This window comes from Cygnus olor, chromosome 5 (genome assembly GCF_009769625.2).
Source record: "Cygnus olor isolate bCygOlo1 chromosome 5, bCygOlo1.pri.v2, whole genome shotgun sequence".
NCBI classification, from domain to species: Eukaryota; Metazoa; Chordata; class Aves; order Anseriformes; family Anatidae; genus Cygnus; species Cygnus olor.
Genome location: NC_049173.1, coordinates 30343604 through 30367309, shown reverse-complemented (window position 1 = coordinate 30367309; position 23706 = coordinate 30343604). Strand labels below are relative to the sequence as shown.

General features: G+C 69.9%; 8 protein-coding genes across 12 annotated transcripts; 3 read left to right on the top strand and 5 right to left on the bottom strand.

Moving 5' to 3' along the window:
* Positions 1-1421: 1421 nt before the first annotated feature.
* On the bottom strand, positions 1422-3164 carry LRRC10B (leucine rich repeat containing 10B). Its single transcript, XM_040560284.1, has one exon. The coding sequence runs from the start codon at positions 3162-3164 to the stop codon at positions 2301-2303; it is 864 nt and encodes a 287-aa protein (XP_040416218.1). The 3' UTR covers positions 1422-2300.
* Positions 3165-3460: 296 nt separating this feature from the next.
* On the bottom strand, positions 3461-5784 carry PPP1R32 (protein phosphatase 1 regulatory subunit 32). Of its 2 annotated transcripts, XM_040560283.1 has the most exons (4): positions 5242-5784; positions 5047-5155; positions 4759-4961; positions 3461-4601 (listed from the first exon to the last, which is right to left on the bottom strand). In XM_040560283.1, exons 1-4 carry the CDS (start codon positions 5276-5278, stop codon positions 4378-4380), a joined length of 573 nt encoding a protein of 190 aa, XP_040416217.1. In that variant the 5' UTR covers positions 5279-5784; the 3' UTR covers positions 3461-4377. The 2 variants fall into 2 exon arrangements, with proteins under 2 accessions (XP_040416217.1, XP_040416216.1); XM_040560282.1 differs by having other exon boundaries at positions 3461-4961.
* Positions 5785-5933: 149 nt separating this feature from the next.
* SDHAF2 (succinate dehydrogenase complex assembly factor 2) lies at positions 5934-7901 on the bottom strand. Its single transcript, XM_040560286.1, has 4 exons — positions 7740-7901; positions 7080-7297; positions 6343-6452; positions 5934-6221 (listed from the first exon to the last, which is right to left on the bottom strand). The coding sequence occupies exons 1-4, from the start codon at positions 7752-7754 to the stop codon at positions 6091-6093; spliced, it is 474 nt and encodes a 157-aa protein (XP_040416220.1). The 5' UTR covers positions 7755-7901; the 3' UTR covers positions 5934-6090.
* Positions 7860-15609, top strand: CPSF7 (cleavage and polyadenylation specific factor 7). Of its 2 annotated transcripts, XM_040560247.1 has the most exons (10): positions 7860-7911; positions 8268-8390; positions 11172-11390; positions 11619-11722; positions 12046-12191; positions 13534-13942; positions 14038-14156; positions 14247-14415; positions 14550-14723; positions 14827-15609. In XM_040560247.1, the coding sequence occupies exons 2-9, from the start codon at positions 8337-8339 to the stop codon at positions 14716-14718; spliced, it is 1389 nt and encodes a 462-aa protein (XP_040416181.1). In that variant the 5' UTR covers positions 7860-7911; positions 8268-8336; the 3' UTR covers positions 14719-14723; positions 14827-15609. The 2 variants fall into 2 exon arrangements, with proteins under 2 accessions (XP_040416181.1, XP_040416180.1); XM_040560246.1 differs by having other exon boundaries at positions 14038-14415.
* On the top strand, positions 14851-16297 carry LOC121071703 (translation initiation factor IF-2-like). Its single transcript, XM_040560279.1, has 2 exons — positions 14851-15609; positions 15738-16297. The coding sequence occupies exons 1-2, from the start codon at positions 14851-14853 to the stop codon at positions 15906-15908; spliced, it is 930 nt and encodes a 309-aa protein (XP_040416213.1). The 3' UTR covers positions 15909-16297.
* Positions 16298-16594: 297 nt separating this feature from the next.
* On the bottom strand, positions 16595-17905 carry TMEM216 (transmembrane protein 216). Of its 2 annotated transcripts, none has more exons than XM_040560296.1 (5): positions 17762-17905; positions 17536-17637; positions 17328-17395; positions 16989-17190; positions 16595-16914 (listed from the first exon to the last, which is right to left on the bottom strand). In XM_040560296.1, exons 1-5 carry the CDS (start codon positions 17785-17787, stop codon positions 16899-16901), a joined length of 414 nt encoding a protein of 137 aa, XP_040416230.1. In that variant the 5' UTR covers positions 17788-17905; the 3' UTR covers positions 16595-16898. The 2 variants fall into 2 exon arrangements, with proteins under 2 accessions (XP_040416230.1, XP_040416229.1); XM_040560295.1 differs by having other exon boundaries at positions 17328-17420; positions 17762-17794.
* A 250-nt stretch (positions 17906-18155) lies between these two features.
* TMEM138 (transmembrane protein 138) lies at positions 18156-20130 on the bottom strand. Of its 2 annotated transcripts, none has more exons than XM_040560289.1 (4): positions 19912-20130; positions 19652-19823; positions 18680-18860; positions 18156-18535 (listed from the first exon to the last, which is right to left on the bottom strand). In XM_040560289.1, exons 1-4 carry the CDS (start codon positions 20037-20039, stop codon positions 18423-18425), a joined length of 594 nt encoding a protein of 197 aa, XP_040416223.1. In that variant the 5' UTR covers positions 20040-20130; the 3' UTR covers positions 18156-18422. The 2 variants fall into 2 exon arrangements, with proteins under 2 accessions (XP_040416223.1, XP_040416224.1); XM_040560290.1 differs by having other exon boundaries at positions 18680-18755.
* On the top strand, positions 20022-23600 carry LOC121071696 (cytochrome b ascorbate-dependent protein 3). The gene is given in 9 exon segments (XM_040560269.1): positions 20022-20143; positions 20844-21087; positions 21391-21555; positions 21558-21599; positions 21701-21909; positions 21986-22140; positions 22678-22715; positions 22718-22839; positions 22996-23600. Coding segments are annotated over 9 exon segments (1044 nt in total). The 5' UTR covers positions 20022-20098; the 3' UTR covers positions 23020-23600.
* Positions 23601-23706: the final 106 nt, after the last annotated feature.

Sequence of the window (23706 nt, the reverse complement as noted above, 5' to 3'; positions counted from 1 at the left end):
AAAAAAGGTGAAGCCCAGAGCGGCCGGCGAGCGGGTGTGCTGTGGATGGGGCGCACTGGGTGATCCCAGGAGGCGGGGGCGGAGGGGGGGGGCACGGCCCCGGCGGAGGCAGGGGCGCCTCTTTGCAGAATCCTATTTTTGGGTAGCGGGGCCCCTCGTTTTCTGGAGGCAGCCCCTGCTCTCAGTAATAAAGGACAGTCAGAACTGCCAGCGTGCCTCGTCTCTGGGCTGGGGGGGCCAGCCCCGTGGTCCCCCGGTGGCTGTGCCAGCAGCGGGTGTGGGTTGGGGGGGGGGGGGGGCGGGGCTGGGGGTCCCCGGGGGGCTTTGTACCCACCGGGTACAACACCACCGTGCCCAGGGCCATCCCGCCAGGGCGCCTGTCCCCAAAGCGGGGGGTACACAGGCTGCCTGCGAGCCCGGGGCGCCAGCAGCACCACAAAGGCTCGAGTTGCTGTGATAAATAATTGAGCGGGCGCTGGTCTTGAATAAGTAAAGGAAACTCCAGACGCGGGGCTGGCAGGGGGCGATGTGCTCGGGGCAGCGTGGTGCTGGATGAGGCCGGGGTGCTGGGGGGGCGGACGCCGGAGCCTGGTTCTCCTCGCGACTGGGGTCTTTTGAAGGAGGAGAGCGGGTGACGCGCTCGGTCCCGGTGCTCCCGTCATGTGGAGCCCGTCCTCGCCGCAGCGCTCCCGGTGCCTGCACCTTTGTGCCCGCAGTCAGCAGGAGCAGATGGAAATAGCAGCATGCTCCCAGCTGCGGCGAGGACACGCGGCGTTGTGCGCGGGGAGCTGCGAGGAGGCAGGGATATATATAGAGGCAGACGTATGGATGATGCACTGCACACACGCCTCCCGAAGATGCCAGCAGCCCCAAAGGCTCGTGCGTAGCAGAAACATGTGGGGTTTCTGCCGCCCGCGGCAGGTCCCAGACACCAGCCCCATCCCGGGACAGGCACAAATCCCACACCCAAGCTGGGAATTGGGATCCAGGGTGGGAATAGGCACTGGAGAGGCAGGAACCCCCTCTGCAAGCATTGCCTTCCGTGCCATTTCAGTGTCACCCTGTCCGTGGATCTCGTCCCTGCTGCGGGGAGAGGCTGGCGGCACCCCCGGCTGCCTGCACCCCTCATCCTGCGGCGGTGGCACAGCCCTGCTCAAAGGAAAGCAGCTTCTTAATGGCATTGCAAACAGCCCGTGGTTTCTGCAAAGAGAAGGAAAAAGCCCCGAAGAAGGCAGAGGATGTGGTGGGCACGCGGGCTTGGCCGCCGGCCGCCCTGCCCAACCCCTCACAATTAAAAGCGGATGCGCGGTCTGTGCCCTCCGGTGAGCCGAGACCTCAGAGGTGGCACGGGGTGCGCCAGGAGGGCTCGGGGGTGGGCAGAGGGAACGGGACCGCATCCAGCCCAAAAAATACAAATAAGCTGGTCCTGCTGCGAAGCATTGACAGGCTGCGTTCAACCCCCTTCCCAAATACCTCCCCCTTCCCTGTTGCAGCCGCCTGAGAGACGAACCCAAAGCCTTTCCACACCAGATTTGCTGGGTTTGTGCTTTTTATTGCCAGAGTTTGGTACAAATGGGGCTCGAGGAGGGGAAGAGGGACAGTGAGCCTGCAGCCCTGTCTCCAGAGCCTGATTCTGGGCAGGGCATGGGACTCCTCTTCCCACTGCAGACAGGCAAACCCCTTCGCAGGCTTGAGAGTAGGCGCACAGGCGAGGCTTTCCATCTTTCCAAGCCTGGAAGTGGCAGGGTGGGGGGTCTCTGGGTGCAGAAGAGGTTTGTGCGTTTGTCTCAAACCTTGACGCTCTTCAGGGCAACGGGGTCTGCACGCAAAGATGCAAACAGCGTTGCTTCTTTCTGTCTTGCCCCGTGGAACCAGGAGCAAAAGGCACCCATGGAGGCGGTGGGGCACCTGCAGCTCGTTGTAGGAAAGTCCCCAGAGCCGTGCTCCTGGGACACTGGCTTCTCAGGGACGCCTGGCTGCCTGTCCCGTGGGTGAGCGGGGTCTGCAGGGCCACCCGTCAGGCAGAGGGAGGTTTCCCTTGTCCGATGCTCGAGCCCCATGCTTACGCAGGGCGCTCTAGGGTGGACTTGTGGATGCTGATGGCAAGCTGCGAGCCCCGTGGGTCCAGGTGGCGGCTCTTTGCAGTCCCAGCAAACTGTGGACTGTTTTCCCTTGTGCAGAGGTCGCAGGCTTCCCGTTCTGCCTGCCCTAGGCGGGAGACGCTGGTCCTTGGCAGCCCCGCAGAGGCTCCCCATCCCTTTGCAGCACATCGAGGGGGTGTCCGGCTGCGGCGCAGCGCCTCACGTCTCCCCCGGGGAGACCGGCAGGGCCGCGACGCCGCCCTCCTCGTCCCCCAGCAGCGGGGAGCCGTCCCTGGGGGCCGCCGGGGAGGCCTCAGCACCTTCCTCCTCCTCCTCCTCCTTCTCCTTCTCGTCCTGGCGCCGGAGGCCCTGCAGGCGCTCCTCCCGCGCCTCCATGAACTCCTGCGCCCCGTCGCCCACCAGCCGCACGGCGTCGGCCACGCGGGGCGGCTGCCGCACGGGGTTGTGGTCGTAGGAGAGCAGGCGCAGGCCGGCCAGGCCGGCCAGGTCGGGGAAGCGGGCGATGCGGTTGCGGTCCAGGTCGAGGACGCGGAGCTGGCCCATGCGCAGCAGGGCCGGGGGGAACTCCTCGAAGCGGTTGCCGTAGAGCCAGAGCCCGCGCAGGCCGGCCATGCGGGGCAGTGCGGCGGGCAGGCGCGCCAGGCGGTTGTCGCCCAGCTGCAGGCTGCGCAGGCCGGGCAGGCGCAGCAGGGCGCGGGGGAAGCGTGCCACGGCGTTGCCCTCCAGCCAGAGGCAGCGCAGGCTCTGCAGGCGGGCGAAGGCGGGCGGCAGCCCCCGCAGCCCGTTGCGGCCCAGGTAGAGGTGCGCCAGGCGCGGCAGGCGGCACAGCGCCTCGGGCACCTCCAGCAGCTCGTTGCCGTCCAGGGCCAGCGTGCGGAGGTGCCGCAGCGCCGCCAGCTCGGCCGGCAGCTCCCGCAGCCCCGCGCCGCTCAGGTACAGCTTGATGAGCCCGCGCTGCGCCCACAGCGCCGCCGGCAGCCGCCCGCCGCGCACCTCCAGCCGCTGCTCCGCGCCCCCGGGGCCCTCGGCCGACGCCGGCCGCGCCGAGCCGCCGCTGCCCATCGCCCCCGGCCCGCACGGCGCCGCGGCAGCCCGGCACGCCGCGGGCGGCGGGGAGGCGCGGGGAGGCGCGGGGCCACGCCCCCTCCGCGGTCAGGCCACGCCCCCGAGACCGGGACCACGCCCCCGACCCCGGGACCACGCACCCCGCTGGTCGGGACCACGCCCCCTTGATCGGGACCACGCCCCCCGGGAACCCGGGACCACGCCCCCTCCACGCTCAGACCACATCCCCGAGACTGGGACCGCGCCCCCTTCGTATTCAGGCCACGCCCCCCTCAACCGGGACCACACCCCTGAAACTGGGACCACGCCCCCCCCGCTGATCGGGACCACGCCCCTCCGTACTCAGGCCCCGCCCCGACTCAGAAACCACGCCCCCTCCACGCTCAGACCACGCCCCCACAACCTGGGACCACGCCCCCACCCATGCTCAGGCCACGCCCCCTTGATCGTGACCACGCCCCCCAGAGCCGGGACCACGCCCCCCGCGGGACCCGCGCCTTTAATCCCCCTTCCGCAGCCTTTTTATGGGGGGGGGGGGGGGGCGCCAAGAAGCGGGCGCCGCCGCCGCCCCCCAGCCCCGTGCGGAGTTTGTCGGTGCCGAAGCCGCTGGGCCTGGACGCCCCCCCCAAGGGCCGCGCCGTGCAGCTGGGCCCGGGCTCCGCTGCGAAACCGAGGGGCGAGGGGTCACGGCTGGGCCCCCCCGGCCGTTATCCGCCCCCCCTGGCCCGGTCACACTCACTCGGTGCTGCGGGGCACGGGGCCCACGGGGGGGGGGCGCGGCCCGGCCGTGGTTAGTGGTGAACCCCGACGGCTCCTGGGGGGGGGGGGGGGAATCGAGGGGTGGGTGCCCAGCCCCGTGGGACCGGGGGCACGGGGGGGTCGGGGGCACGCACCCGCCATCCTGCCGGTGCTCTGCCGGCCCCGCAGGCGGGCCTGGGCCGGGCGGGGGGCCTGCAGCCCCCGGGAGACGAGCGGCACGGGGGGGCGGCGGGGCGAGGCCTGCGTGGGGACAGCGGGTGAGGCCGGGGGGGGGCACGCGGGACGGGGACGGGGACGGGAGCCACTCACCGACACGCTCAGGAGGCCCGGGGCCTCCCGGCTGAAGCCGCTGCCTCTGTCGGAGCCCCGCGCCAGCACCGGGAGCGCCCTGCCGGGGAGGGATGGGACACGGGGGTCCCCAGGCGGGGGTCACCCCGCCGCCCCGTCCCTCTTACCGTGCCGTGAGCAGGGGGCAGGTAGCCCGCCGTGGTGGTGCTGGCCCCGAGCCGCGGGAGAGAAAAACGTGTCGGGCGTTGGGAGGGGGAAGAGGGGCTCCGGGGGGCTGGGGGCTCACGGGTTGGCCCAGCGTGGGTGGCAGGATGGTGCCGCTCCTCGGGGTGGCCCTGGTGAAGCCCGTCTCCTCCTTGGCGCCGACGGTCGTCCTCTGCAGGACGTCTGCGGGGGGGAGATGGGGGTGGGGGGCTCAGCCCCGCCGCCCCAGCGCTCACACGGCCCAGGGCGTCCCCCTGCTTTTGGGGGTGGCACGGGGCAGAGGGCTTCTGGGACCCCCAAACCCTTCCAGGCTTGGAGCTGCCCCCCCCAAAAACTGTACCAGTCTGGGCGGGATCGGAGCCGTGCTCCCCGGAGGCGGGCGGGGGGCTCACCGCCCCAGCACGGAGGTGAGGAAGGGGCTGCTGGCGGCCGTAGCCGCTGCCCGGCTGGTGGACGTGCTGCGGCAGCAGGCTCCGGCCGTCGGGGAGCAGGAGGGGCTGGAGGTGTTCGGCGGTGGTGGACGCGGCGGTGTCCCGGAAGTGGCTGCGGCGAGAGGCCAGCACGGCCATGACCAGGGGGACCCCCAAAAGGTGCCCCCCCATCCCTGCCCCGCAGTGGGGGCACGCACCCCCCTGCGGCGCTGCGCGGGCGGACGAGGCCGGCGGCATCGGAGGGGGTGTTGGAGACGAAGCCAGCGCCCACGTGGTGGCCGAGGTAGGGACGGAAACCGGGGTGACCTGGGTGACAGAGGGGGGCTCAGCCAGGCCCCTGCAGTTCTGGGGGGGGGGGAGGGGGGGAGGTCAGGGCTGCCCTGCGCCCCTACCGTAAGCCACCACGTAGGTCGTGGCGTGGAAGTCCATGAGGTCCCCGCTGTCCCCTGCACGTGGCTTTGCACAGACAGTGCCCGGCCCCACGGCAGGTGAGCCCCAGGGCAGGGACCGCAGCTTAGCGCGGGGACAGACAAACGGACGGGTGGACGGCGTGCTGCTGGGCTGCCCGGTGTCCCCCCGGTGCCGCCACAAGGACCTGGAGGCAGGGGTGGCTGCAGGACGTCACCGCGGAAGCGGATGCCGGGGGCGCCGTGTCGTCTCCAGGTAACCGGCACGGTGACGCGCGGTGACGGCGGCCGCACAGGGACTGTCCCTGCTGCCTGGGGACACCAGCCCGGCTGGGACACCCTGCGGAGGGCGCTGGGGACCAGGCGGGATGGCACCGCGGGCTCCCCGGTGCCCCGTGTCGGGTTGAGGAGCACCAGGGGTGCCTGGGTGGCCGAGGGTCAGCAGGACACCGCTTACCGGGGACCAGCCAGCCCCCAGCTCAGCGCATGCCATGAACCTGCACTCGCTGCCAGGGCGAGGAGCCCCACCTTGCCCACGCGTGGGGCCACCTCCCGGAGCTCCCTGAAAATTGGGTTTGGAAGGAACGGACACGAGATGGGGGCAGCCGCCACCTCCGCCCAAGAGCAGAGCCCGGCGTGCAGCAGGAGGGGCAGCCAGGCAAGGCGAGCGCCAGGGCTAGCAGCCACAGCTTTATTCATCAAGCCCTGAGAGTCCACGGGAGCCACTGCCAGAGGAGGAGGGCAGCAGGGAGGGCGGCAGCGCTGGTGTTTCTGCAGGGCCCCCGGTGCCCCTCCTCTGCTCCAGCGGACGGGGAGGGAAACGACAGCCGCCGGTCAGCGTGGGGGCTCGAAGAGGTACTCCAGGTCCGGCTGCCGCAGCCTCTGCTCCCTCTTCTTGTTCTTGACAAACTCCCTCAGCATGGCCATCACCTCGTTCTCAAACACGGCTGGCGTGGGCTTCGCTTCTGCGGTGAAAACAAGAAGGGACCGCGTGAGGAGAGCGGCCCCACGCAGTCCCAACACGCCCAGCACACCAAGCCCAGCTCCCGCAGCCCGGTGCGGTGCCACCTCGGTGGCCACACGTACCTGTGGCCCAGTAGTAAATGTCCCAGTCGTTGCTGGGCTCATTGATGAGCCGGTCGTAGAGGTTCAGCTGCCGTTCACTCATGCGGTTCAGGTTCTCCTTTGCAAAGAGGCTGGAAGGGGGAAGCGCGAGGATGAGTGCGGGGTGCTGGAGGAAGAGCAGGGCTGGCACAGTGGCTGATGCCTGGCTCTCTATGTGGCACCAGAGGACCGGGAGGAGCTGGTGTGTGCTGCCTCCTGCCTTACGCCTCGGGCTACGCTTTGTTACCTACCACAGGAGAAGCCCAGGAGGCCCCAAAAGTCCTCCCAAAGGATTTTTGGCTCAGCCACCAGCTAGGAGCTTCCTCCAGACCTCTCATGTGCTGCCTCTGGCACTGTCCTGCCAGCAGCCGCACCGACCACTGCACCCTAAACCTACGCAAGCGGTGATTTATCTGACAGCTCAGTGCAGATCCTCAGATGCCTGCCACCTCCCCCCCCCCAAGCAACACGACATCTCCTCAGGGCTTGGATTCTGACCGTGCCCTGCCCCATCAAGCTGATTCCTGCAACGCCCAGAGCTCTTCCTTGCTAATTAAGGACCTGTGACGTAGTAGCGAGCTGAGCTGCGCGGCAGCTACGCTCACCTCCTGACGGCCCTTACCTCTGCAGGGCTGCTATCGCGTCTCCCGTGAAGCATGCCCCGTCCCTGCCCGAAGCGCGCCCAGGGTGCCGGAGGGGCCGGGCAGCCCTTGCCTCACCTGAGCAGGATGCAGTTCTCCAGCATGCCCCTCTTCCTGCTCTCGTACAGCAGCCGGGCCCTCTTGGTGGGCAGCGGCTCGTCGGGGCGCTCCTGCCAGGGGGGCAGGGGGATCTCCAGCATGTCCTTCCCCAAGTCGCTCGGCGAGTCCCCGCGGTATCCGCGCTGGGCGCACAGCGGCACGGGCCGGCGCAGGGCCCATCGGGGCAGCGAGCAGAGCTGTGAGAGGGGCCGGGGCAGCACCGGGGGCGTCAGGCACCGACCTTAACGCAGCCCCAGGCCCCAATACCCCCCCGCACCGAGCCCCGCCGGCCCTAATCCCCACCCCACCCCACCCCACCCCAGGCCCCAATCCCCCACCCCACACACAGCGTCCCACCAAGCCCCACTGCCCCTAATCCCCACCCCACCCCCCCAGGCTCCCCCAGGCCCCCATCCCTTACCCCACATGCAGCTCCCCCCCCCAAACCCCCCAGCCCCAAACCCCCAGCCCCCAATCCCCACCCCCCCAACGGCTCCCCACTCCCCGCCCAGCCCCCTAACCCCCCCCCCGGAGGCCCCCCAGGCCCCCATTCCCCACACCGTGCCCCTTTTCCCCCCCCAGCCCCCAATTCGCCCCTCTCCAGCCCCCCATTCCCTCCCACCCCCTCTCCCCTCTCACCCTGCCCGCCGCCATGACACCTCCACCCCCTCCCCCCCCCCACAGGGCCGCTCTGCGCCTGCAGCCCCCCCCCGACTCTATGGTAAGACCGGGGCGGAGGCCGGAAGGGGCGGGGCGCGGCGGGCGGAGGCCGGAAGGGGCGGGGCGAGGCGCGGCGGCGCTGGCGGTGGCGGTGAGCGCGGGCGGCGCGCGCGGGGCCTGCGGGCGGCACCGGGAGGGGCGGGGAGGGGGGGGGAGGAGGGACTGCGCCCCCTCCCCTTGCTCCCGGGTCCGGGGCCAGGCCGGGACCGGGGGGGCGGTACCGGGACGGGGGGGGGGCGGTACCGGGCAGGGGGGGGCGGCACCGGGACGGGGGGGCGGTACCGCGCGGGGGGGGGGCGGCACCGGGCGGGGGGGCCGGCGGAGGCTGGGTTTGGGGGGTGGGGACCGGGGGTCGGTGTCCAGACGTGGGGGGGGGTTTGGGGAACCGGGGGGGCACCGGGGGGGACCGGCACTGACAGCCGCCCCCCCCCCCCCCCTCCCCCGCAGTGCCCCCCTTGGTCTGCTGCTGCTCGTCCCGGTCCCGGTCCCGCCCCGGTCCCGGCCCCGTCGGGAACTATGTCCGAGGGAGTGGACCTGATCGACATCTACGCCGACGAGGAGTTCAACCAGGTGAGGGGCTCCCCGGGGGAACCGGGGGCGGGGACGGCACCGGGAGGTGAGCTGGGCAGCGGGGCCCCTGCCCCCGGCACCCAAACGTTCCCCGGAGCCCGGCGGGTGCTTCCCGGTAGGCTCCCGGAGGGAACCCCCCGGCCGCGGAACGGGAGGGCTGGGGGGCTGGGCGCGGAAGGTGGGGAGAAGGAAAGGGCCCGGAGGGCGCCGGGCCGGAGTTCGGGAGCACGCGGAGCAGGAGGCAAGGGGGGAACTCGGTTTACGGCGCTGACCCCGCACGGCAGGGGGAAGGAGCTGAGAGGAAGCAAACGCGACGCCCGCAGAGCGGCGGCGGCGGCGTGGCAGGGAAGGCCGTAACGTCCCGCCGGAGGAGCGGCGAGCAGGTGGGAGCGCCGGACGGCACAACTCCGCCGCTGCCTCGCTTCTGAGCCGGCCCCGTGCCGCCCGTCCTGCCCGCGAGGCTCGGGCGCCGGGCAGCCGCCGGCGGGATGTACGGCCAGGGGCCGGGCACGGGGCTGCGGGGGAGCCGGGACGGATGCGGCAGGGGCTCGGTGAAGCCCCGGGGAGCTTTGGGAGCGCAGGAGCGGAGCGGCGGCGAGAGAACAGCGCGAGCCTGGGCGCACGCAGCAGGAAGCAGCGCGGAAAGGTTCATCCGGAGGGTTTGGGGCACGGGACACAAAAGGGCTTCGACAGAGCCAGCGGCCGGCGGCTTCTTGGAGCGGGAAGTGATTACGGCCGGCTGGCCCGCGGCGGCAGGGGGCAAGGTGTGCAAGGCCTGTGCGGCGTGAGACGGCGACGGTAAGAGGCTGCCGGAGCGCGCCCCGAGCGCCGGGACCACGAGCTGCGTGCCGTCTTCTGGGAGCACGGCAGTTCTTAAAAAGGCGAGCGCCGAAAGCTGAGCGGAGCCAGAGGATCCCCGGCGGCTCCCAAGCTGCAGCGTCCCCTCCGTAGCACAACTGAGGGCTTCCGAGGGATTTCTGCCCCAGCCGCCCCTTGTTCTCCAGAACTCGCCAGAAGTTACCTTTCAGGCAGAAAGTTTCCAGCCTTGGGCCTTGCCGGGGGGGCGGCGGCGTGGGAGGCAGACGGAGCGAACGGCTGGGCTGTTTTGAGAATGAGGACGAAAATACCTCTCCCTGTTGAAATTCCTGCAACCTTTTTATCAGCTCCGCAGCTGAAGTTGCCGGATGCTGAACGTTACAGCTTGCCTCAGGAACAGCCCTGGCTGTCAAGGGAGCGTCTGCGGGTAAAGGGTTTGATTTCGTGTCTCCGCGAGCCTCCGAGGGCTGCGTGCTGAGCACCTTTCCCCGGCGGCCCCGCGAGCTCCCGAAGCGCCGTGTTGTGGGCACGCAGCTCCCCGGCTGTCAGCACAGGGGATTTCACCACCTCGCGCTGGTTTCCCCAGCGCTGATGGGTCCCCAGCGCTGATGGGTCGGGCTCCCCGCCTCGCTGGGGCAGGGTCTCTGGTTTTGTGCTGCCTGGGGCCCGGGGGCAGTGCCGCTGTAGCAGCGAGGGGCAAGAAACGACGCTCTGCGCACGTTGAAGCCGGGCGAGCCATTAGTACGAAGAGACGTGGTAAACACGGCGCTCGCCGTACGCTCCCAATTAAATATAGCACGGAGCAGGAGTGGGAACGGGAAGGCGGGATCTGGGACGCCCGAGTTCGCAGCTGAGGAGCTGCTTTGGTGGCCGCTCATCCCGCGCAGGGCGGCGGTGCCGCGGGGGGGGGGGAGCGCTGCGCGCGCGGCCCCGCGGGAGTTCGGCTGGCCCGAGGGGGAGCGGGAGGAAGGTGCGCTGCCGTACCCGGGGCACAGATCGGCCCGACGGGCAAGGCGTTGCTTGCTGAGTTTGATTTTCCGCCGCTGAACTCGTATCGACGAGAGCTGAGCTTCTTCCTGGTGCGAGGAGCAAGCCGAGTCCTGCCCGGGCGCGCAGGCCGCGGCGAGCCAGCCCTTTGCCCGCGTGGGGGGCGCGGGCCGCAGCCGAGCGGAGAAGCGCGTGGGGAAAGCGAAAGGCTTGTCCTCGAAATCGGGAGGGGGGAAGTCAGGCCCGCACAGGCCGCCGGCGAGGCGCAGCCCCGTGGCTCTGCTCCGGGGAGCATCCCTCCCTTCCCACCTCCGCACGTGCGCCGTCACGGCAAGGTTACGCCGAGCAGCGCGCTGCTGCTCCTCCCGGGCACGCTGCTGGGGGGTTGTGTTCACGCAGGGCCGCGCGCGAGGGCGGGTCAGGGATTTCCGTGCCGGCGGGGAGGAAGCGCAAACACGGGGGTTTCCACGCGCCGAGGCTTTTTTTTTTTTTTTTTTTTTTTTTGGCAAGCCCAGGGTGCCACGCGGTTTTTGCAGGGTGGTGGAGTAGCAGAGAGGGGCTGGCTGGGCCCGGGGGAGTTATCGCTGCAAAAATGAAGTCCTGAAGGCGAACGCACCCTCCAGGAGATTGCTTCGTTCGTGGCTGCGGTTCGCCTTCCTCTAGCTGTGAACAGACCCGAGACGAGCGGTCCGAGGGGTACGCCATCGGATGGGGTGGCCGCAGCATCTCTCCGGGGCAGCGTCCAGGCTTGGGGGGCGTTGATTCTGCCTCTGCCCTGGCAGGAGGTGGCCCTGGGGACAGCAGGAGCCTTGGGGACGTGAAATCCCGGAGGGGGACGAGAGCTGGCTTCTGCTGGGGGCGTGTTGGAGGACTTGAGCGTATCAGGGCAGTCCTCCAGAGCCCCGTGCGTGGCCACGGGCCCCTTCCCGAGCCACGGTTCCACCCCCGGGCCTCCCCTGACGGTCTCTTCCCTCGCAGGACTCTGAGTTCAGTAATGCTGACCAGATGGACCTGTACGACGACGTGCTCGCAGCCAGCTCGCAGCCCCCCGAAAGCCGCACCAGCAGCTCGGAGCCACCCCCCGAGATCCGCCAGGAGCCGTCCCCCAAGCCCAACAACAAATCCCCTGCCATCCTGTACACCTACAGCGGGCTGCGCAACAAGAGAGCCGCCGTCTACGTGGGCAGCTTCTCCTGGGTGAGTGCTTCGGGCGCGTACGCCGATGAGGGTCCTCCAGAGAAACCCCCGAGGGCTGCAGAGCTGCTGGGAGGTGCTGGTTCTCCTCAGTCCACGTTGACGAGGCGTTCTGAGCTGGGCTTGGCCCTAGGGTGCGAACGGGAACGGGATTTGTAGCCCTGAGAGGCTGCAGGTCCGAGTGGGATGGGCTGCGGGAGCTGACGCCAGCCTCTGCCCTGCTGCCCGCAGTGGACGACGGACCAGCAGCTGATCCAGACCATCCGCTCGGTCGGCGTCTACGACGTGGTGGAGCTGAAGTTCGCAGAGAACCGGGCCAATGGCCAGTCAAAAGGGTGAGAGCCGAGGGGGAACAGGGAGGAAACGGGGGGTGGGGGGAGCCAGGCCCCTGCGGCCGCATCCCGGGAGCAGCCGGAGCTTTCCCCAGCGGGCACAGGGGACGCGCGGCACGCCCGGAGCAGGGGCGGTGAAATGCAGGCTCCCGGCAGCGCGAGCACCTGGGAAGGGAACCGATGGGCGCCTGTGGCCCCAGGCTGGTGTCAGGCGGTGGGGGGTGCTGCGGGGGGGCGGACTGGGGCTCCGTGGGGGTCCTACCCCTGCCAGGGGGAGCAGCGCTCGGGGCCGGCTCCTGCCCGCTGACCGCCGGGCTTCCCCCCAGGTACGCGGAGGTGGTGGTTGCCTCTGAGAACTCGGTCCACAAGCTGCTGGAGCTCCTGCCCGGCAAAATCCTCAACGGGGACAAGGTGGAGGTGAGGCTGGCCACCCGGCAGAACCTGTCACAGTTCGAGGCGCAGGCTCGCAAACGTGAGTGGGGCGCAGGCGCGCCGCGGGTTGGGGGGGGCCTCCGCGCTGCGCGGCAGCTCCCGCAGGACCCCGCCGAGCTGTCAGGCCGAGCCCCCGAGCCCTCGGGGTGGGGGGACACCGCCAGCGGCCTCTGGGGGTGATGTCCTATTGCTGCCGAGTCCGATTAGATCCTGACTCGAGTCTTTATGATCCCCTTTTAGGTGCTCACACACTGCGAAGATCCCTCGTAGCCTCCTCCTCCTCCTCTCCAAACTGAATGGGCTTAAGCTCTTCAGCCTACCAACATAGCTAAGACCCTCCATATCTATTAGTAGCTCTTCTCTGGATCTCCTCCAGAATTTGTCCATCCCTGCGGAGGTAAGGTGCCCATCACTGGACACAGTATTCCAGCTGGGGCCTGGCCGTGGGCTTTCTACAATGGCAATAGGTGGTCCTTGCCTCACTCCGCAGCGATGTGACACCCCGGCCCCGCGCCGGGGGGGCTCTGCGGAGCCGGAGGGACTGACTTGGCAGGAGCGTGTACGAGGAGGTCTTGGCCAGCTGTGGCCATTGTAGATCCGTGACCCGTTCCATGCAAGGAAAGCCCTTCTTTCTGAACGCTCTGGCCGAGGCTCAGCGGGGTGGCTCTGCCCTTCGCCCCCTCCCTTCAGCTCTGATCACTGCTCGGCTGCGCCATTAGACGGCGTCCCCGCCTGCCCTCGCGGCTTGGCGGAGCAGAGCGCATCCCCTTCTGGAGTTTTGGCCTCCCTCAAGAGGCTTTGTGGCGGTCTCGGCAGCTCCCCCAGGGCTCCTGCCCCCTCTTTCCTCTCCTGGCTCATCCTCAAAGCCTCTTCGGACGCAGCAAGGGTTCCTGCCCGTCTCTTCTAGGGCAGACAGGCACCGAGTTTTCCTTCCTCCAGCTGTCAGCGCTTGCGTTCTGTCCCCTGGTGTCCCTCCACGCCCAGGCTGGTTTGAATCCATTCCCATCAGCAGGTCGCAGGTGCTCTGGGTTGTTTAATAGCTTCTGGGACTGGGGACTCGGCCACCTCTCCCCGTTTCTTGGGGCTTTGCACCTCTGTCCGTGTAACCCGCTCGCTCTGCGACCACCGCAGAGCCCCGCCGGCTGAAAGCGAGCGTCCCTGGGACGCCGTGCAGGCGGCCGGCGCCCTGCTGAGAGCGCAGGACCCTCCTGGAGGCCCGTGGAAGCGGAGGCTACGCTCGGCTGGCTGGATCTGTCTCTGGGCACCTCGAGCTCCTCAGAGACCGGACCTCGTGCGGGCGGGCGGGGAGGAGGAGGAGGAGGTCTCCGAGGTGCGCGGGGCCCCCGGCCGCAGCTCACGGCCCTTTCCCGTGCCACTTGCAGGTGTGCCGCCGCGGGCCCACTCCCGGGACTCCATGGACTCCGTGGATGGCCGCGCCACGCCGACAGAGAACGCGCTGCCGCCCGCCCGTGTGGAGAAGCCCCCCTCCATCCTGCCCTTCTTCAACCGCCCCCCCGCCGCCCTGCCCCTCATGGGGCTGCCCCCGCCGCCCATGCCGCCCCCGCCACCCCTCTCCTCCGGCTTCGGCGTCCCCCCGCCGCCACCCGGCATCCACTACCAGCACCTCATGCCCCCGCCGCCCCGACTGCCCCCCCACCTGGCCGTGCCGCCCCCGGGGGCTGTCCCCCCAGCCCTGCACCTCAACCCGGCCTTCTTCCCCCCGCCCAGCGCGGCCCTGGGTCCCCCGCCAGACACCTACGGCAAGGCCATGGCCCCCTACAACCACAGCAGGTGAGCGGAGGGCGAGGGAGGGGGGGCCGAAGGCCGCTCGGTACCGAACGGGGGTCGGAGCCGTGCCGACTCCCCCCGCGCGTGTCTCCGTGCAGCCGGGAGCTGGGCCCGCCGCCACCCGCCGTGAGCGAGGTGGAGTTCGAGGAGATCATGAACAGGAACCGGGCCATCTCCAGCAGCGCCATTTCCAAGGCGGTGTCGGGCGCCAGCGCAGGTAATGCTGACTGCGTCCCCCCCGTCCCCCCGCCCTGCCCCGACCCCGCGGCTCGCCTGCATCCCTCAGCCCCGCTCCGCTCCCGCCCAGGCGACTACAGCGACGCCATCGAGACCCTCCTCACGGCCATCGCCGTCATCAAGCAGTCCCGCGTCGCCAACGACGAGCGGTGCCGCGTCCTCCTCTCCTCCCTCAAAGACTGCCTGCATGGGATCGAAGCCAAGTCCTACAGCACAGGCGCCAGCAGCAGCTCCTCCAGGTACCACTGCCTGCGGGTGGCGCCACGGGCACCCTGTCTCAGGGTCCCGGTCTTGGTCTCCGTCCCCCCTGTGGGGAGAGACCCGGCCAGGTCCCCCCGGGAGGTGACCAGAACCCTTTGCTCCGTTTCCCCAGGAAACGACACCGGTCTCGGGAGCGCTCTCCCAGCCGGTCCCGCGAGAGCAGCCGGCGGCACCGGGACCTGCTGCACAGCGAGGACCGGCACGAGGACTATTTCCAGGAGCGGAACCGGGAGCACGAGCGGCATCGGGACAGGGACAGAGAGAGGGACCGGCACCACTGAGACAGGTGAGCCGGCGGCAAGGCACCCGCAGGACTGGGGACGCCCGTGGGGGAGGCGCGGGGTCTCTGGAGCAGCGCTGACCACCCCTCTCCGCTCTCTCCCCTGCAGGAGTTCGGCAGTAAGTGGTTTTTAATGGACTCGTATCTCCTCACCTCGACCAGGACTGTGCCACCGAGGCCGCTCCACCCCCTGCCCCCTGCCCGCCGCCCCCGGCTCTCTCCGGGCACCCGAGGAAGGGCCGCGCTGCGCCCCGAGGAAGGGCCGCGCTGCGCCCCGCGGACTCCCTCCGACACCTCGTGGCCTTGGGGCCTGAGCCCTTGCCCGCACCCACCGCCGCTGCTGCTGCTTCCCGGGGAGAGGCTGGAAGCCGGGGAGCCTGGGGCAGCCCCGCTCCGCGGATACTTGGACCCAAAGAGAAACGGTGCTTTTATACCACGGAGGGAGGTTTGTGAGCCTTTTCCTCTCTGCAGCCCTTTGGGGGCGTCTGGAAGGGGACGGATCCCCACCAGGCGCCTGCAGCGGGGGGGCTTGGAGGCGTGCAGCTCGCGCCCCGTGTCTGGTTTGGCCGGAGGAGGCGCAGGGAAGTTGTGCCTGGTCCCAGCCTCCCTCCGGCCGGCGGAGGGGAAGCGCAGCCCGGCCCCGCTCTCGCCTGCCCAGCTGGGGCGGGGGGCAGCGTGCTGGGGTGGGAGCCGGGCAGGGGTCGCCCCCTTCCCCTGCCCCGACTTTCCCAGCGGGATCGCCGCCTCCGCGCACGTCTCCCGAAGCAGCGCAGCTCTGGCCAGCAGGCGCCAGCGGGGCCCCGCGTGGAGCCGGCCTCTCCCGCAGAGCCTTCCTTGTTTTAGAGGAAGCGGAGGAGGCAGGGCGGGCCGCCACCCGCAGCCAGCGGGCCTCGGGGACCGCGCGGTCCCTGCAAGGGGCTGCCCCCTTCCCCGCGGCGTTGCCCTGACCCCCCTTTCCCAACGGGCGGTGTGGCACGGCCCCTCTGCGTGCGGTGGCACGCCGGCTGCGGGGCACACTCGCAGGCTGGGACAGGGGTGTTGGGGACAAGGCCGGGAGGTTTCCGTGCCTGGCGGGGCTGCGCAGAGCTGTGCGCAGCCGCTTCGAGGTCAGGGAGCAGCCCCCAGCCCCGCACGGGTCCCTCCGGCACAGGCTGTTCGCTGGAGGAGCCCAAGGGGGTCGGGGCGAGCTAGGGAGACCCAGAGTGACTTCCAGCCCCCAGGGATGCCAGCCGGGTGGTCTTGCCCTCTGAACTGTGGCTGGAGAGGAGAAACCCGGCTCCAGAGGTCTTTTTAGGCTAAAATCACACAAAACAAAAGAAAAAAAAATAATTCTGTAAAGTACCATGAGGTGCCGGCTTAGCGGGTGAGTGCTGGGGGGAGCATTTGGTGGGAGAGTTCTGTTTTTTTACTTAAATGACACAAATTTTTAGTTTCTTTCCAAATAGTGGGGAAAAGTGCAGAGCAAACCCCTATTAACCACCCAGCGAGGCGCTGCCCCTCCTGCTCGCAGTGACTAGATTTGTTTGTCTTTCTGATAGGTTGGAAATTGTGTAATAAACTTGATGACGTTGTCAATCTTTTATATGGCGCTGCAGGGAGCTTCTGTCAGGACTTTTAGGGGATGGATGCGGTGTGAGTGTGGTACGGAACAAGGAACAACAAGCTGTGGGGAACAAGGCCGCATGGGAGGGAAGGGCAGCAAGAGCCAAGTGCCCCCCTGTCCTCTGGCACTTCCAAGGGGCTCCTTGTGCCCCCCTGGGGAGCTCTGGGCAGCGCCGTGGGGCGGGGGTCAGTACAGGCGGTGCCGTGCTGGAAGCTCCTGAGCGCTCCGTGCCCAGCCCGCTGCCCTGTGAGACGCCACATGCCCAGGCACCAGGTAAAAATAAATATTTATTGGAAAATAGTGAATGATTCTGAGAACACGGTAGAAAAAAAATAATTCTCCGTACCTTGAACTGACCTGTGTGTCACAAGCCCCGGGGGCCGGGTGGCAGCAGGGCAGGTGCTGCCCAGCGCGTCGCTCGCTCGCACATGCTGCGGGCAAAGCGGAGGGGATCGGGCAGCGGGGAGACCGCTCCTCGGGCTGCCCACGGGTGCCAGCGAGGGCCTGGGAGGCGGGCTGGGGCCGCTGGCTCACTGCTGTCTCGCGTACCTGTGCCTCGGGTCCTCTGGTGCAGGGCCTCAATACACATCAACGCTGCAAAGGATGCGGGATGTGTTAGCACCCGGCACCACGCGGCGCCCCGGCGCTGCCCTCGCCCCGCGCGGTACCTGGAGAAGGAGAGCAGCGCGAGGACGCCCAGCAGCAGCTCCGCGGCGTAGAAGAGCAGGAGGATGGCGCTGAGGATGGCCTCCAGGCGCAGGGCGTAGGTCTGCAGCAGCAGGTAGTAGGCCGCCATCACGGCCGCCGGCACGGTGAGGGCCAGGCTGACGGAGAGCGGCACCTTCCGCTGGCACAGGTTGCCCTTGGAGCCTGCGGGGCGCCCGGTCAGCGGGGCGGGGGCCGCCCCCGTTCCCCCCACACCGACCCCGGGATGTGGGGGCGGCGGCGGGGGGGGGGGTGGGGTGGAGGGGGCCGTGGCTGGAGGCCGCCCGTTCCCCACGACTCACCGAAGAAGATGCGGGTGGCCTCGGTGCCCAGGTAGAGGAGCAGCAGCAGCGCGTCCAGCAGCAGGTTGCTGACGGGGTAGGGCAGCAGCAGCGCTGCGGGCACGGCCGGCTCAGCGCCCCCGTCCGCCGCGGGGCTGAGGGGGGCGTGAGGAGGAGGAGGAGGAGGAGGAGGAGGAGGAGGAGGAGGAGGGGGGGGGGGGGGGCTCACCCTTGTAGGCGAAGATGAAGGCCTCCGCCACGAAGTAGGTCGCGCTGTACCACCCGTTGAGGAAGAGCAGCACCTGCAGCGGCGCCGAGGAGCGCTGGCGGCCTGCGGGGGAGCGGCGGCCGTGGCCGGGAAGGGCGGGGGGGGGGGGGGGGTCACGGCACCGCCCCGCGCCCCCCAGCCTCCCCCTCCGGTACCGCCCGGCCCGGCCCGGCCCCGCCGCGCTCACCCCTGGGCGCCATCTTGCGTCTCCATGGCAACCGGCGGGGAGCGCGCCCGCCGCTCCCTCCGCCCTCTCTATGGCTCCGGAGGACCGAGGCCAAGGGCCGCGGGTTCGAGTCCCGCTGCCGCCCGGGGCCGGCCCTCCCCGCGGCCCCGCGCCCGTCTGAGCCGCGGCCCCCCCCCCTTGCCCGTCCGTCTGTCCGAGCTGCCGGCGGAGCCCGCAGGGCCCCACGCGGGCCCACCCGCTGGCACCAGCCCGCTTTGTGACTCCCCCAGCAGGCCAGGGCTGCGCGAGCTTCCTGCTGTCCCCTCAGTTCCAGGCACAGGCAGGGACGCCGGCCGCGGCAGGAAGGGAAGAGCAGGAGACACCAGGGACGCGCAGACACACTCTGGAAAACGCAGCCAGTTTGTTTCTTTACTACGCACAAAAACACCCCAGTCCCACCAGGGGCTGTGACGCAGGGGCAGACCAGGACGCCCCACGAGCATCCTGCCGATCCCCGCCGTCCGCGTGAGCCGTGCCAGCGCCGGCAGGAGGCCTGGGCGCTGGAAGGCCGAGGAGCACAGCTGGGCTGGAGCTGAGGGGCCCGGCCAAGCCCCCCCCGGCCTCTTGGATCCGTCCCTCGGGGCGAGGAGTTGCAGAGGGGCCGCAAGCTGGAGCGGTGCCGTCAGCCGCGGAACTGCGCGAACTCCCTGCGCAGCCAGAGCGAGTCCTGGTAGAAGAGGGGGTCGCCCAGGTGCACCGCCGTCCTCTTGTAGAAGTAGCAGTAGAGCACGGCCGCTGCGGGAGGGAGGGAGGTGAGGGCAGGCCCCCCGCCTTTGGGGTTACGGCCAGAAGGGCCGGGGGTGCCCACACGGCCTCCAGGAGCCCCCAGTCCCCCCAGGCAGGGCTGGTCCTGCTGCCCCAGCCAACGCGAGCCCTTACCCAGCCGCTGGAAAACAAAAAGCGTCTGCAGGCCCTCGGTCCAGACGAAGCGGCTGGAGTCCCTCCACCGCAGGTTCTGACACGGACAAAGACACGGAAGAACCCGTGCGTCAGCTTGGGGGCAGCACCTCTGGCTCCTGCGGCCTGGCACGCCGCTGATCCCGGCGGGCGGGGGCTGGACCTGTGCCCCGCGGGTCCATGTGATGCTGCTGGCTCCGGGAGCACCCGCACCCCAAAGGTTAAGCAGCTCAGGGGATTTGGCCAGCGAGCCAGGACCTATTCTGGCTTCACACTTCAGATCCCTGCAAATCCCCATCAATCCCCTGCCCGGACAGCGTGGGCAGGATGGCCCCGGGCCAGCCCCGGGCACTACCCCGGCCCCTACCCCGGCCCCGGGGCAGCAGGGTGGGGACAAGCCCTCGCCCCAGCCCTGCAGAGGAGGGGCTGGGCAGGGCCCGGCAGCTGCTCGTTTTGGGAACTGGCAGCTGGGACAGGGGGGCTGAGACGGGGGAGAGAAGGGGACAAGGCTGCTTGGACAGAGCAGGAACCCCCGGGGCTCGATGCCAGCAGGAAGGGGGCTGCCCCCAGCCTCCCTGCGCGGGCGTTTGCTGGGGATTAATCCCAGGTAAACTGGGAGCTGCCGCCACAGCCTTCAGCAGGGATCACTCCAGCGTGGGCTTCTGCGGCAGCAGGCAGCCAGAGCCACCACGTTTTCCCTGGGGAAAGAGGATTTTGCAGCAGGTCACGATGCTGAGGGCGGGGGCTGGGATGCGGCAGCTCCCTGCCAGCCCGAGAGCTACGGCGGGGGGCAGGCGGGGAACCCCAGGGGGATAACAGGGATGGGGGCACACCAAAACGTCCCCAGCAGCGGGAAACCGTGCCCTGCCTCTCCTGGGAGAGAGACAGAAGGCAGCAGGGGGTGGTGGCTGCTGCCCGCGTGCCCTTGGGAGAAGCGGGCAGCCCCCAGCCTACCATGACCCAGACGTGGAAGGAAATGCTGAGCGCCAGGTAGGCTGCGGACAGCAGGATGGTCCCCTTGAACTTGTGGAAGAGGAGGTTGACCAGCCCGGCCTGGAAGACGAAGGTATTGAAGAACATGAGGAAGATGATGATGACGTTGAAAAGAATGGCGATGTCCTGGATGCTGAGGGAGAGGAGAGGCGCGGTGAGACCCCGGTGACGCGGGAGAGCCCGGCCCTCCTGCCCCGCCGCCCTGCCCGCCCAGCGCTCACATGAAGAGGACGAGCTGGACGGCGGGGGCTGTGCGGAGCAGCTCCGAGAAGGAGTTGACAAACAGGTCGTAGAACAGCAGCAGAAACTGCAGGAACAGCACCAGGCCGTAGTTGCTGGTCTGGAGCATCCTCCTTCCCCGGGGGCTAGAGCCCTCAGCCCCGGCATCCCCAGAGGTGCAGGCAGCTCATGGTGTGGCGCCGGGGGCTCAGCATCGCCGCTCCCTACAGCTGGCACCTGAGGGGGGAGCGGAGGTTTTGCTTGGTAGGGCTGGACGCAACCCCCCACAACGGGGCGGGGGCAGCTCCTGAACCCTGCGACCTTCCTCAGCCAGGAAACCCAAAGCAGCGTCAAAGCCACGGCACATCCTCACGGTTCCTGGCACAGACGCCAAGCTTTGCCCCGGCCCCTGTTCCGTAAGCTGGGCTCTCACAAACAAGGTTGCTCTCTCCCACCCTCCAGGGCTTCCGCTGCCCCCGATTTCACGGAGCAACCAGGAAAAGAAACGCAGGGACGAGGAAGACGTGCGAGCCCTGGTGGGTGCGGGCAGATTACTCACACCTCTCCCCGGCGGTGCTGAGCGGGCCACGCTGCGGGGCCGGGCCGGGGCACGCCGTGACCCAGCACCGCTCCCCGTCACCTCACCCCGCAGCACCGCGCTCCCCGAAGGGGCAGCTCGCACGGGAGGAGCCGAGGAGGCGGCGCAGGAGCGGGGCTGCCCGGGGACGGGCAGGGAGGCGCGGGTGAGGAAGGGGCCGGGGCAGCGGGGGGGGGGGGGGGCCCTTCTCTGACAGGGGACCCCGGGGATGGGAATCGCCCCCCCCGGCCCGCAGCCCCCCCCACCCCCGAGGATCCCTCGGCGCCGTCCCGGCGGTGCCCGGTGCTGCCGCTGCCGGGGTGCCCCCGCCGCGCCCCCCTCCCGCCGCCCGGCGCTCACCCGCGGCCGCCATCTTGCGTCTCCACGGCAACGGCGCCGGGGGGGGGGGGGGGAGGGCGGAAGCGCGCGGGGGCCGCTCTAGCCGCCGCTCTCGCCGGTTCTCGCCGGCTCCCGCCGGCCCGGGGCGGGGGCACCACCGAGACGGGCGGCCGGAGCGCCCCCCCGCCAACATGGCGGCGCCCGGCGAGGGCGAGGGCGAGGGGGCGGCGGAGGGAGCCGCGGGGCTCCTTCCCCGCAGCCGGTGAGGGGGCAGCGGGGGCAGGTTCGGGGGGGCCGGGCCGCGGAGGGCGCCGCAGGTGCCCGCGGGGATCAGGCCTGCCGGAGCTGACGGGGCTGCGGGTGCTGGGGGCACCCGGGGGGCACCCGGGACTCCCCCCCCCCCCCCCTCCCCGGGAGGTGTGTTCCTGGCGGCCGGGCCGCCCCCCCCCCCCGGCGCAGCGGGGTTCCCCTTTCGGGCCGGCTCCTCCCCCGGGTGCCTGCCCGCAGCCCGGAGCCGGGCAGGGAGCCGCCGGGGGGGCTGACGGCGCCTCGCTCTCCCCGCCAGGCAGTGCCGCCGCCCCGCCGCAGCGATGCTGGCCGTGCCCTTCCAGCCCTTCTGCGCCTTCCTGGGCGGCCTGGGGCTTCCTCTGCCTGGCCTTCGTCGGCGCCTGGTGCCAGCGCTGGCGCGGCGGCTTCGCCTGGGACGGCGGCGCCCGCATGTTCAACTGGCACCGGTGCTGATGGTGGCGGGCATGGTGGTGCTGTACGGCGCAGGTGAGTTTGGGGGGTGCGGGGCTGGGCGGCTCCCCCCCCCCACCCCCCCCCCCCCCCCCCCCCCCCCCCCCCGGCTCCCCCTGACCCCTCTCGCCCGCCAGCGGCCCTGGTGTACCGCCTGCCCGCCGCCTGGCGCGGCCCCAAGCTCCCCTGGAAGGTCCTGCACGGCGCCCTGGCCCTGACGGCCTTCGGCCTCACCGTGGTGGGGCTGGTGGCCGTCTTCGGCTTCCACAACGCCTCCAAGACGCCCAACATGTACTCGCTGCACAGCTGGCTGGGGCTGGCCACCGTGCTGCTCTTTTCCTGCCAGGTGGGTGCGTGTTCCGGCCCTCCCCCCATATCCTAGCCCCCCCCAAACTTCCCTTCCTCAATTCCTGTCCCCGCAGTGGCTGGTTGGCTTCAGCGCCTTCCTGCTGCCCTACTCGCCCCCCTGGCTCCGTGCCCTTTACAAGCCCGTCCACGTCTTCTTTGGCTCCACCATTCTCATGCTCTCTGTGGCGTCCTGCGTGTCGGGCATCAACGAGAAGCTCTTCTTCAGCCTGTGAGTGTTGCAGCGGGTGCTGGGCTGGGCTCTGCCGGACCAACCATGGGGAAAGTCCCCGCAGGGAGAGAGGCTGGGGAGCTGGGGCTGCATTTTTATCTCTGCGCTTGCAGTGGTATCAACCGAAACTAAGCACGGGCTTAACTAAGGGAAGTGAAAACTTTCCCCCCACCCCAGGTGCGTGGTTAACTACCACAGCTCCCCGCTGCAGGGTGGATAAAGGGTGATGTGGGCTGAGGGGAAGGCTGGACGTGTCAAGGAAGGGTCTTAATCCTCCAGCTGTCACCTCCAGCCCCGTGCTGCTTTGTATACCAGCCCCTGGCAGCTCCTTGCAGCAGCACCCTCAGGGGCCAGGGGACTGTCACAGCCTCAGATGGGACAGGTGGCCACGGGTGCGGTGTTACGGGGCTGCTGGGGTAGCGGGGTTATTCCCGCTGTAGCACGTGAAGCTGTGCTGGGGGCATGGAGCCAGCCCGCAGCCCCCGGGGCGGCGCACAATAGGCACAGCGAGGCGAGCCTTGCGATTCTTCTCCGCAGGAAGAACGGGACAGCAACGACGCCGTACAACCGCCTGCCCCCGAGGCCGTCTTCGCCAACATGCTGGGGCTCCTCATCATCCTCTTCGGGGTGCTGGTGCTGTGCGCCCTGGCCAACCCAGACTGGAAGCGCCCCGAGGACGACTCCACGGACACGCGCCAGGTACCCGCAGTGCTGCAGGGCTGCGCATCAGCTCCCAGGGAGGCTTTGAGGAGCCGAGCCGGGGGTCTGCCTCCCACCACGGCCCCAGCTGGTCCGTCCCCGGGGTGGGCTGGGCAGGGGAGCGCAGGCTCCAGGCTCACCCACGTCTCCCTGCAGCCCCTGCTCGGCACCGAGCGCTGACGCCTCCGAGATCTGTCCCTGCCGTCCCGGGGCTGCCAGCCCGGAGCTCTCCGACCCCGTTGCTGTCCCGCCTGCCCCGACGCCTCGCCTTCGCCGGGCTGCCTGTGCCTAACGCTCTTCTGTTGGTGGGAAGAACGGGGTCAGCTGCCTTACAGCAGAGATGCCGCTGCGGTGGGGACGTCTCTTTGCCTCCCTTGTGGCCCAGCACTGGCCTCCTGCCAGCCTCAGGACAAGAGCAGCTGCAGCGCCGCGCTCCTGCCTGCGTCCTCGTGCCTCTGCCTGCCAGCTCCTGCGGGGTCCAGCTGTCCCCTCGCGCCTGGACCGCGATCTGTGCCAAATCGGCTGCCCCTGAGCCCTGCGGTGCCATCTCGGGCACCTCGTCAGGTTGGAAGCCGCCAGAGGAGCACCCCCTGACTGGTGGTGGTGGGACCCAGCACAGCGTGGGCTGCCCCAGCCCCGTCTCCTCCACGGGGACGGCAGGAGCCCTCGCGCCGTGCCTTACCCTTCGCGGGGATGTGTGTGTGGTGGTGGGACCAGCTCAGCAGCCCTCAGGGACGCCTAATAAAATGCTGGCTTCCGCAGCGCTCTTGCACCTGCGTCCTTTGGGGCAGCCCAGGCCAGTCCTCATGTTCACCCTGTTCTGAGTCTGCTGTGTGGTTCCCCCAACCATGTGCTGCAGGGCAAGCT

Coding starts and splice junctions, on each gene's coding strand:
- TMEM138 (XM_040560289.1), bottom strand. CDS start 20,039: ATGCTCCAGACCAGCAACTACGGCCTGGTGCTGTTCCTGCAGTTTCTG. Junction 19,824..19,911: donor GTCCAGCTCGTCCTCTTCAT/GTGAGCGCTGGG, acceptor CCTCTCCCTCAG/CATCCAGGACATCGCCATTC. Junction 18,536..18,679: donor TTTTGTTTTCCAGCGGCTGG/GTAAGGGCTCGC, acceptor TCCCTCCCGCAG/CGGCCGTGCTCTACTGCTAC.
- PPP1R32 (XM_040560282.1), bottom strand. CDS start 5,278: ATGGACTTCCACGCCACGACCTACGTGGTGGCTTACG. Junction 5,156..5,241: donor GACCTACGTGGTGGCTTACG/GTAGGGGCGCAG, acceptor TCTGTCACCCAG/GTCACCCCGGTTTCCGTCCC. Junction 4,962..5,046: donor CCGCGCAGCGCCGCAGGGGG/GTGCGTGCCCCC, acceptor CTCTCGCCGCAG/CCACTTCCGGGACACCGCCG.
- LRRC10B (XM_040560284.1), bottom strand. CDS start 3,164: ATGGGCAGCGGCGGCTCGGCGCGGCCGGCGTCGGCCGAGGGCCCCGGG.
- TMEM216 (XM_040560295.1), bottom strand. Junction 17,421..17,535: donor CTTCATCTTCGCCTACAAGG/GTGAGCCCCCCC, acceptor CCGTGCCCGCAG/CGCTGCTGCTGCCCTACCCC. Junction 17,191..17,327: donor GGCCACCCGCATCTTCTTCG/GTGAGTCGTGGG, acceptor GGCGCCCCGCAG/GCTCCAAGGGCAACCTGTGC.
- LOC121071703 (XM_040560279.1), top strand. CDS start 14,851: ATGGACTCGTATCTCCTCACCTCGACCAGGACTGTGCCACCGAGGCCG. Junction 15,610..15,737: donor ACCCGCAGCCAGCGGGCCTC/GGGGACCGCGCG, acceptor GGGGCACACTCG/CAGGCTGGGACAGGGGTGTT.
- CPSF7 (XM_040560246.1), top strand. CDS start 8,337: ATGTCCGAGGGAGTGGACCTGATCGACATCTACGCCGACGAGGAGTTC. Junction 11,723..12,045: donor GCCAATGGCCAGTCAAAAGG/GTGAGAGCCGAG, acceptor GCTTCCCCCCAG/GTACGCGGAGGTGGTGGTTG. Junction 12,192..13,533: donor CGAGGCGCAGGCTCGCAAAC/GTGAGTGGGGCG, acceptor TGCCACTTGCAG/GTGTGCCGCCGCGGGCCCAC.
- SDHAF2 (XM_040560286.1), bottom strand. Junction 6,453..7,079: donor GAGAACTGCATCCTGCTCAG/GTGAGGCAAGGG, acceptor TCCCCCTTCCAG/CCTCTTTGCAAAGGAGAACC. Junction 6,222..6,342: donor CATTTACTACTGGGCCACAG/GTACGTGTGGCC, acceptor TTTTCACCGCAG/AAGCGAAGCCCACGCCAGCC.